Source organism: Populus nigra, chromosome 18 (genome assembly GCF_951802175.1).
Source record: "Populus nigra chromosome 18, ddPopNigr1.1, whole genome shotgun sequence".
NCBI lineage: Eukaryota > Viridiplantae > Streptophyta > Magnoliopsida > Malpighiales > Salicaceae > Populus > Populus nigra.
This window is the reverse complement of record NC_084869.1, coordinates 9208694-9219296: the sequence shown is the minus strand read 5'-3', so window position 1 is coordinate 9219296 and position 10603 is coordinate 9208694. Positions and strand designations below refer to the sequence as shown.

The window sequence follows — 10603 nt, the reverse complement described above, 5'->3', positions numbered from 1 at the left end:
GCTTTATAAAAAAATGTCAATTAAAGTTGGATTGGTTTCATATTAGTTGACATGACCATCTAAATAGTTTAAAATTCATAATGTATTTAATGATATCATTACTTTGAAAAGTAGAATTGGATTTGTTTTGAATCTTGCCACAAATGTAGATTGGGAACAATGGAAAATCAACATTTAAAATTTATTATGAGAAGAATATAGATTTAAATAAGAAGAGTTTGTGAAGTAAATGGTTTCTCTAGTGAGAATAATAGGGAGAAAGCTTCAAAATTATATAGAAGACTGAAAAAGCACCCGCGCTTGTTTTCGGATGTAAGTATGAATTTAAATTTCACAGATGAATTTTTATAAGGATGGAAGGATATAAACTTCATGATAAATAGCGTAAAATCTTGACCGAGAAAGAATAAATTAAAAGAAAAATATTTCTATTTGTTGTAAATTCTTATAAACTAGTGTAAAAATCCAGAGAAAATAAAGGATATAGTTATACATGAAAATACTGATGATCAATGAATTTACGAGAATAACCTATGGATAATAAAGGAGTGGCAAAACTATAAATAAAAAGAAAAGTCCCCCTTCCCTTTTCATTAAATTTGGTCGATGCTTGGAAGAAGAAGAGACTTAGTTATCTTAAAATCTTCTCATTTCTTCTTCTCTCTACTAAGTTAATTAGTGACTTTAGCATAAGATTTTAACTTTAAAAAGAGCGTTTAGTGAGAGTTTTTGATGGAAAAACTAGAGAGAGGAAGCTTATAAGATTGAGAAAGGAGTGATAAAACTTAGAAATGAGTTCAAAAGGCATGGGAAATTAGGCTGATACTCATTGGTAAAATATTTTTTTTATGAATCATTTGCATTATTTCTCTTAATTATGTTAGAAAATGAAAAATCTTAAAATTGGATTTGTTAGAGTTCGTGGTTGATTTTTTAAAATAATAATTTGAATGGTTCTTTATTAATTTGTTATGTAATGACATGTTTATTAAGCAAATTAAAGGAGTTTTGGTTAATTATGAGGTTTTCCTATAAATGAATAAGTTGCTAGTTTTGAAAATTAGGAGACTTTTGAAAATTGACTTTAATTTTAAGTTGTTTTGGGTTTTTTTTTGTATTATTGGGATGATTATGTGTTTAATTTTGATTATAATAAGGGTTGAATTGTTTTTTTTATCTATTTAATTATGGATGATAGTATTTGAAAAACATATTAGCATGGAAAATTTGTATGTTGGAATTAAAAAGGGTTGTTTTGGTTAATCGTTGGGTAGTTTGATGTGAGAATGATGTGATAATTAACAAATTTAAGAAAAATTGAAGTAATTTATATATTCCTAAATTTCTAAGTGGCCAACCAAAATTGAAGGTTTGGAGGATTTGGAAATTTGGTCTGATTATGTAATTTTTATGTCAATTAAGGATGTGTGAGATTTATTTATTTATAATTGGGGTGAAATTTGGGTTTGTTGCATGAATGGATACTTGTGGGCATGATTTTTAGAAAATATAGAAATGTGAAATTCTAGATTTATTATGGTTGAGATCTTTACTGACTAAAAATTAGGTTAATTGATGTTTGGAAATTGATGAAATTGAGATTTGGTCATCTAAAAGGTTTTATTTAGAAGTGACCTAAATGTTAGTTTCTGAAATTTTAGAGAATTTGGAATAATTAATCTTGATTTTTTGTTAATTTATATTGTTGTGATATTTTGCATGTTTGATATTGAGTGTGAATAGGGTAGGGTTGATTATTATATGTGTGGTTATGAGATGGTAGCAAGGTGTGAGCATAACTTAAAAGTCAAAATTTATGTCAGGGTCTAGATGCAGAAGATTTTCACTTCTAATATAAGATTTGATGAACTCTATCATTTCCATTACATAATTTCTTTTCTGTTTCCACAGTGAGCAATTGACTTTTTTTTCAAGGAATTAGAGAGTAGAATGGATCCATACTGAAGTGTTCGTATATTTTCATAATAATGTGAATACTTAACTTTTTCTTATGGATATATTAGGAGGATTGTCCTAACAACTTGTGTACTAGATTCAACTAACTTTTAGCCAATTTAAGGTACATTACTCCTGTTAGCATACTTGCATCTAAATTAATTTTACATTTGCTAACAGTTCGTAAAACAACTTGAATTTTCTATAATGCTTAAGATAATATCTTTATTCGGTTTTTCAAAAGAATAGTGTTTTAAAAGTGAAGACCGTACCAAATAAGATCTGTCTCGATCCCAGCAAAATGAAATTCCATGAGATTTAAAGGAATAAATTATGTATACTTACAAAGTTTGCTTTTGTGCTTCATTATTAGTAACCTATTATCTGTATGAAAAACATTAAAAAAAATATTCTATACACTCATATTTTTTTATTTATAAATTTTATCTCTTTTAAGAATTAAGACATGTTACAAACACCAATAACTTTCCTAAGAAATTTAAATTTTAAACCATCTAAAGGTTTCATGAATAAGTCAACTAATTGTTGTTCGGTGTTCATATATTCGAATGACACAATCTTTGATTCAACCACGTCTCTAATTAAATGATGTATTAGATCTATATATTTGGTTCTTGAATGTTGCATAAGATTTTTAGAGATACTAATATCATAATAAATAGTTATAGTTTGTTGAGAGAAACCATAATTATCTAGTATCTTTTTCATTCAAAAAGTTGTGTGTAATAATTGCTTGTTACAATATACTCAGTTTTGCGGTTGACAATGAGATTGAATCCTATTTCTTACTTATCTATGCTACCAAGTTATAACCAACATAACAGCACCCTCTAGTAGTTTTTTTTCTGTCGTTAGTATTACCTGCCTAGTCAACATCTGAATAATCAACTAGACTCAAGTTTGGATCTTTTGAATACCATATATCATAGTTAATTATATCACTAAAGTGCTTTAAGATTCTTTTAATTGTTGTAAGATGTGAATCTTTAGGATTAGATTAAAATCTAGCACAAACACTCACACTAAAAAATTAATCACTAAAATGTTAAGTCAAACTATTTATGATTTTTTTAATATTTAAAGAATCGTGATAGATTGCTAGTCATTGTACTTAATCTTCAAATATAAATCAATCAATTGTTGAATTGATAATAAATTAATTTATTTAATCATATTTTATTTAGGATTGTAATTTACATTTGGGCCAATTTATTAGGAAACCTAATGGGTCACAGTCACACACATAAGAACCACTAGTCAAAAATTAAAATGGGATGATTAATCAAATGTGACTTGAATATAAATAAGTTTTAGAAATTGAACACTAGAATGTAATTTATACAGGGAATTACAATTCTAGACCTATAAAAATCAAGTAGGGACTTAATTGGATAAATTTGTAAAATTATTTTGAAATAATACATGTCATATTATTTAGGGGCGAATTAATATTTTGTAATTTATAGTGTTTTCAGGTTTTTCTATAAATAAAATGCTATGCCTTTTGTTTTTAGTATAGAAATTACATAAATTACAGAACACCTGAAAAAACACAAAAGAAAAGAGTTAGTAATCAAAGGTATAACAATCTCTTTCTTTTAGAAGGGTTTAAGAGATTTCTCACTGGTGATTCATGTAGATTATCGTTAGAGGCCAAACACTTAGATGATTTGTGGTTTACAATAATCTAATTTTGAAACAATTATTGAAAATAAAAAATAACATCTAATCTTCAGATAATCTTTGTATAAACTTTAAACAACTCTAAAATTATATAACAGTATATTTAGACTCCAACAACACATTTTAAATTTATTGTTTTTATGCGTGTATTTGTTTTAGAAAATCCAAAAACAAGATTACGAGTTCCATGACTTGAGTGGGCAGAGCCCTGAGCGCAGTCACTTTGCCCAAATGAACTCCTAGATGGAGGCTAGTTTACTTGTACTAGTCCACCTGATTACTTTACACGAAACAAGACAAGCGAAGAACAAAGTCGAGGAGGATTTACTACCACTAGTTCTTCACCACCTGGAGCAAAACATATCGATCTTTCAAACAGATAGTATAATGTAAAGCAAAAACAAGCCATGAAAATGTTATACATAATTTTCCCTAAGCTGAGCTGATGCAGCTGGAATGCATCCACTGTCTCCTCAAGTATATAAAATATTGAGAGAATATATAAATGTAGCAAGACATGATATATTGAAACTCATCAGTAGCTTAATATTGTCTCAATGGATAGTTTAATTTAGTAACATGTTGCTACTAAGTAAACAGTACATCAATATTCCAAATTCAGACAGAGGATGATCTCTTGATGCTGTAATATGGCAGTCCATGACAGAGGATGATCTCTTGATGCTGTAATATGGCAGTCCATGACATCTGAAATTTAACCTGCTTACACAACAACAGAAACCTTTATTGGTAAAAATCATGCTTATTCTTACATAACCAATGCGATTTTCCAGAGAGTGAGACTAACCTTCATGCATCAGGATCATAAGGATCTTCGTTGTGTAATCTGTCTATTGTTGAATGCCGATCATAGCCATTGCAATATTTTTCATGTTTAATGCACTTGATTAAATGATTTGCAGTCTCGATACCTGTTTTAAATGATTTAACACAATTTCATCAGCAATGATGGAACTTTTATCTTCGTAACAGTACATTCCAATTTCCAAGCCTCTATGTGTTAGTTTGTGTGTGCTTGAAAGCAGCAGTCTCGTATACAAGAGAGAGGGAAAGAACCTGCAAAATATGCAGCATCAGCATATCCCAAGTATTTCGAATAGGTGTGCTCCCCACTAAAATAAATTCGACCAACAGGTTCCTACATTTTACAAAGTAACTAAGGTTATTGTTCTGACTCCTGTCCCTGCCCTGAACTCGGTGTGCTTTTTCATTCTGGAAGCAAAATATGATACCCACTACCGGATTTTGCTTGCTGCATCTACCTCATCAACTGCATTGATAGCATTCACACAAAAACCAGCGAAATTAAACCTGAATCATTATTTATATTTTGTGCTTTTCTCACCTTTAGTTGCATGTGTCTTCGTTGACTATATCCAATAGGCCAATTTGAGAAGCTACCCTTGAAGAACCTGTTGGACCACCATCTAGGAATAAGAATTTCATCTGGTTCTGGGATGTCGTTACCAAACATTTTTTTCAGCACATTCATGATCTCCTCTTGGATTTTAATATCCGGTTGCTGCTCTATCCTCTTTGCTTCCTCATCTGTTACTGTTACAAATAAAATGTTTGATCCTGGCATTTCAGTCTCCAAGTGCTGTAGTTGCAAAAAAATGATTTAGGAAGTCATAGTTCAGTGACAGGCTATACTGGTTTACAGACAATTAATAATCTGCAAGAACACATGCTGCCAGCTTAATTGTTTGAGTATGCACCTGCCATATCGGGTAGTATCCACGTTTTTCGTGGGCATAGAGGAAGAATTCTGTCTCGGGTCCAGTGGGCCAAAACTTGTAAGGGAATCTCAGGAATATCTTGGTGTATACGGCCATATCGAATTCATATATTGCCTGGGTCTTCCATTGCTGCTTCAAGTTTAAGAGAACCTGTTTAATGAATGAAAAAGAATGGGGGAGAGGAAAGGGAGGTGTGAAAGAACTAACAGGTAAGTGTGGCTTGAACACAATGAGGTCACTTTGAAGTACCCCAACGCTCACAGAGACAATCACATATTTGGCTTGGTACACAGAACCATCTTCAGTTTTTACTTGGACTCCACTCTTAGAATAATTGATCTCTCTAACCACCTGTATTGCATGAACATGGATTACTATGATTAATGGCTTGTGGTCTATGGACCATGGTTTTGAGAAACAAGATAGTGATTCTGTTGTTTTAGGCAGCTTATTGTAATGTTTAGAGGGTGGCACATTCTAATTTTCATTTGCCAGGTCGCTGTGCATGCTAATTACACATCCATCATGTACAAGGCAACTGAGATGGACGGACAGTATGGCCTTATCTTACAAAAAAAAAAAAAACCATTCCATTATTTTCTTAGAAGAATTTCATTCAAGATTCTAAACCAGTGGCACCACATGATGATACCTTGTTTAACTTGAGCCTCTGATCCCTTATTACTTCGTGTTTGTGGGAGAGAAACTGCTTGGCAATGTAAATTAGTATACTCTCAAAGCCTCTTGAATCAGCCAAGAAATATGTTTGATCCCCAAAGTCTAAAAACTCATAGCGAGGAATGGTGTTCTTTAAACTTGTCACTCTTGGAGGTTCTGCATCTTCATAATCGTTGTAGAAATAGTCTATAACCATGTCAAGAGGAGTTGTCGGCACCCTATGTACCAAGTTCTCTGTTAATATTTCTATCCAGTTGATCAAGGTTTGGAAGCTCATTATACTATAACAAGAGATTTGTGTTTCCTTACTCTTTGAATAGGCGCTGCGATACCAGTATTGACACATCATCACGATCGTGTCCTGATGCAGATAGTCTAGTGGAAAAGCTCGTGCAGAATTGATCCCTTGTTTCAGCAACTTCTAATGCTGCGCTGACTATATGCTTGGGGTATAATCCACCCCTGTGGAGATCATAGAGAGAAACAAAACAATGATGGATTATACATACTGCGCAATGGTTTTTGTCACTGTATCATGAAAGGAAATTGAAAAAGACTCTTTACTCTTGTTTATAGATGTTTGCCGAGATATTTCCATAATCTGACAAGTAGGTCTTAAGGTTGAGTTTGCTAGCAATTTCATACAAGTGATTGGACCTAGGACCTCCACCAATAACCCAATTTGCACCCAACTCAACAGTGTGTCCTCTAAATTGAACGCTATGAATCCGACCACCAATCTTGCTGTTTGCTTCTAAAATCAATATATCTTGAATTCCAGAATCATGAAGTGTCTTTGCTGCTAAAATCCCTGAGGAGTATACACAATCAGTTAAATCATGATGAAGGACTATCAAGTTAAGTTTCAAATAATGGAAGAGAAAAATATGGACACTTGTTTTTTTCACACATAATGACTAATCTACCATCAAATAAAAAAGTATGGATCTTGACATCTGCTCTTTACCTGCTTCATATATACTAATATAATTATACTGAACAAACCTGACATTCCAGCTCCGATGATGATGACTGTGGGAGATGGTGAAGCAGAAGTCATTGTTAATATGAAAAGAATTGCCAGCACAAGAACCGAGCTCAAAAGCTTCATGACAGATCTCTTGCTTTCGGGGTGGCTTTTCTCTTTGTATGAAAGATAAGGTTTAACTTTTTATATTTGCCCATTGACTAAAATGCTAATCAAACTTTCCCTGTAATAGATAGGAAGAAGTTTACAAACTCTGAATTTCATTATTAGCAAAATAAAACCATTGATTTGCTTACTAGAACCTGTTATGTCTTTTCCATTCACTCTTTTAGCATACATTTTTTTAAATATTATTGTTGCAAGGCAACTCAGTAACTTCTCAACTCAGGTTGACGCTCGACAGTTGACGTCTGATGAATTAAACATCTTTGATGTTTGCCCTTCCATCTTCCCTCCAACTTCAAATTTAATTCTGGTAATTACCTAATACTATCCGTGTCAAGATTTTGTGTTTATCCTGAAATTTAAGTCCCAGAACACGCATCGGTAGTCACTAAATCTTAAATAATAAAAAATGGGAATTTCCTCTCCAAATTGAACAAAATAAAAACAAAACTCAATTCCCCTAACTCACCTTACTCTGGTTGGTATCACTGTCTGCTACAGCTAGTCGGCCAATTCTGTTAGCTATATATCTCTGAAGGACCTATATTAGACCCACCATCTCGGTACAAGCACTATGGCCTCTGGCTTCACGATGTTATTTACACGCATTCCTCAGCATCTCCTCTGCCTTGTTCCCTTCTTCTGACTATCGGTTTATCCTTGTCGACCACGTCTTTGGTGGATCCTGGAAATTCGTTCTCCAAGCTTGCCAAAAGAAAAACAATACGGATTCAGTTTTTAAGAGAAAGACAGAGGAGCAATTTTGAGGTAAGGCGCCGTTAGTTTGATGGTGTCAGAGGAGCAATTTTGAGGTAAGGCGCCGTTAGTTTGATGGTTCAGCTTAGCAAGCAGTAGATTACCTTCGTGGGCATAGAAAAGATGTTGGTTCCAGGGCCTGTATGCCGTTATTTATATGCGATCCTCTCTCATGAATGTGTTGGTGTATTATATAGTCATGCTGAAATCAGATACTAATACCATTCAAATTTATTTATAATCATGTTTCAAATAAATTTGAGGGCGGCGTTTGTCTACGCGTACGCGGCTGCGGCTGAAATAAAACGCAGCAAATATATGTTTGGTTACAGAAAAAAATATCGTTAACTGTTCATGGATCCCACCTTTTACTGCGTTGCAAACTCAACAATCGCGAAGCAGCAGGAGGCTGCTTTTATTTCAACAGTAAACAATGGGCAACATATTTACGCACTGTGCATGCTAATTAATTAGCATGCACAGTGTAACTTGCATACACTGTACACTGTATGCATGTTACACTGTTCATGCTAATTAATTAGCATGAACAACAGTTCCGGTCGGACCGGTTCCGGTTCAAAACTTAAAATACATTGAACCAGGTCCAACCCAGTAAAATAAAAATTATTTTTAATTTTTTAATTGTTTTTTATTTGAAAAATTAGTGTTTAACATTATTTAATGACACTATATAAATTAGACAGAGATCGCTTGATAAAGTAGCATTTGCAGAATTTGATCGCAATTCCAATTTTGTTCTTGATTATATTTTACCTGATGTTATTGCGCGTTTAAAAAACTAAAAAAACTGTAGTCCTTGTCGGATATATTTCATACGTAATGGAATTGTATATATTTTAATGGAACAATAAAAAATATTTTATATAAAGTATTATTTATTTCATGATGTAATAACAAAAGTTAAATCTACAATATTTAAATTAAAAACTATCAATATTAATATATATTTTTTAAAATTATTTTATAACCTCAATTTCAAAAACATTATTAACCAAACACATTAAACTATTTTTTTTCAACCTCAATTTCAACCACAGTTTTAACCAAACACCTATTTTTTCAAACCAACCTCAATTAAAAGTACTTTTTATAAAATAATTTTTTTCAAACCACAACCACAACAGCTACCGCAATATCAAACACACCCAGAGTATACAAGGGATTACTGGTCATGTTCAACGTGTTTATCCTAGTTTCCTAATTAAATCACTGTAGAGAGCTCGTGTTTAACGTTCCAACCTGATCATTGATAATAATTACATTTACATTGCATTCATTCATCTAGTAATTATTCGGAAGGTAGGTGGTCAAGAAAATTCTCCTCCTCTCCCGTTTTTCCAGGATCCGGGAGTGACCATTGAAAAAAGAGAGAGAATATATTATATATATAACACTACACTTTATTGTTATTGTCGTCGTCTTCGTCAGCATCAGAAACAATAATTTTACATCAGCACTTTGAGGAACCAAAAAATGAGGTTAAACATTACTGTTAATTAGCTTGATTGGTATTATCATCGCCCAGGGACTTGGGGAGGAGACAGAGCCTAACTCTGAGAAAGCTAGCTATACCTGGTGTGTTACTCGTGGTATCCTATTTCCAGTCAACCTGATAATTCTATCTTTTTTTGGCATACCATCTCATCATGGTACTCATTCTCTTGGCAGCAAGAAATTATCATTGCGCTGACTTACTAGCCAGCTCGCCATGGTTCCTCCCATAAGACGCATCTTCAGATTCAGGAAGTCTATTGCCGTGGACTGATTTCTCTACCAATTCATGATACGCTAAAGGAAGGAAAAGAGATCAACGTTTTTTACATTCCATCGTGGTAATGGGTGGGGGGGGAGCACATCATGATAAGTGCAGTCAATAATATAACATGTGGTGTACACGTGACCTTAAAGTCTGAGTGGTTGAGCTTGAGCCCCCGTAGGCCCTCTTGGATCCTTTACAAAGCTAAAGTTAGTCCCGTTGTCCAAAAGTTTGAGCCAAAGGTATCTGTGGTGTCGTGCTTCAGATTTGTCTCTCTATTTGGCCATGGAAACTTTATAGACAATTGTTAAGGTAGTGAACTGGCAATTCAAGGTGATTTGTCGCGTGCGGGGCCTATCTTGTTGTCAAATCACCGAGAGGGATTCATCTCATCTCCCCCACCAATCCAAAAATTATAGGGTACTTAAGGTTAATTATGTTCGTCCCTACCTTGGAAATATCCTGAGAATTTGAATAGGAAGAGAACATTATTATTTTTTGATGAAGAATTATAGGTGGTACTGGTTGAGGGTAATTTTTATTAGAGCATCTTGTAATTTCTAGACTTATCCTTTTATTTATATCAAAAATTTATTTATAATTTTGTATTTTATTTTAAAATCAAGTATATCTTCTATCTTTGTGTTTATCTTTAATATATGTGTAGTTATAAAATTTTAAAGAATCTTTCTTAAATTTATATAGAAATCACTACGAACGATATAAGTTTTGTGATTTGAATAAAAAAATATAGATATGTTTATAGAATAATAGATCATTATACAGAAGGTTACAAGGAATTACAAAAGGAATGTATTT

The 10603-nt window shown here is 32.9% G+C and overlaps 1 protein-coding gene across 5 annotated transcripts; it reads right to left on the bottom strand.

Moving 5' to 3' along the window:
* Positions 1-4023: 4023 nt before the first annotated feature.
* Positions 4024-8182, bottom strand: LOC133678274 (polyamine oxidase 7-like). 5 transcript variants are annotated; one of them, XM_062100553.1, is made up of 12 exons: positions 8112-8182; positions 7721-7956; positions 7104-7603; positions 6663-6909; positions 6408-6560; positions 6073-6316; positions 5628-5771; positions 5400-5549; positions 5027-5281; positions 4738-4819; positions 4469-4592; positions 4024-4380 (listed from the first exon to the last, which is right to left on the bottom strand). In XM_062100553.1, exons 3-11 carry the CDS (start codon positions 7207-7209, stop codon positions 4471-4473), a joined length of 1503 nt encoding a protein of 500 aa, XP_061956537.1. In that variant the 5' UTR covers positions 7210-7603; positions 7721-7956; positions 8112-8182; the 3' UTR covers positions 4024-4380; positions 4469-4470. The 5 variants fall into 5 exon arrangements, 4 of the variants coding, with proteins under 4 accessions (XP_061956537.1, XP_061956536.1, XP_061956535.1 ...); XM_062100552.1 differs by having other exon boundaries at positions 7104-7309; positions 7389-7603; positions 7721-8124; XM_062100551.1 differs by having other exon boundaries at positions 7104-7309; positions 7721-8124.
* Positions 8183-10603: the final 2421 nt, after the last annotated feature.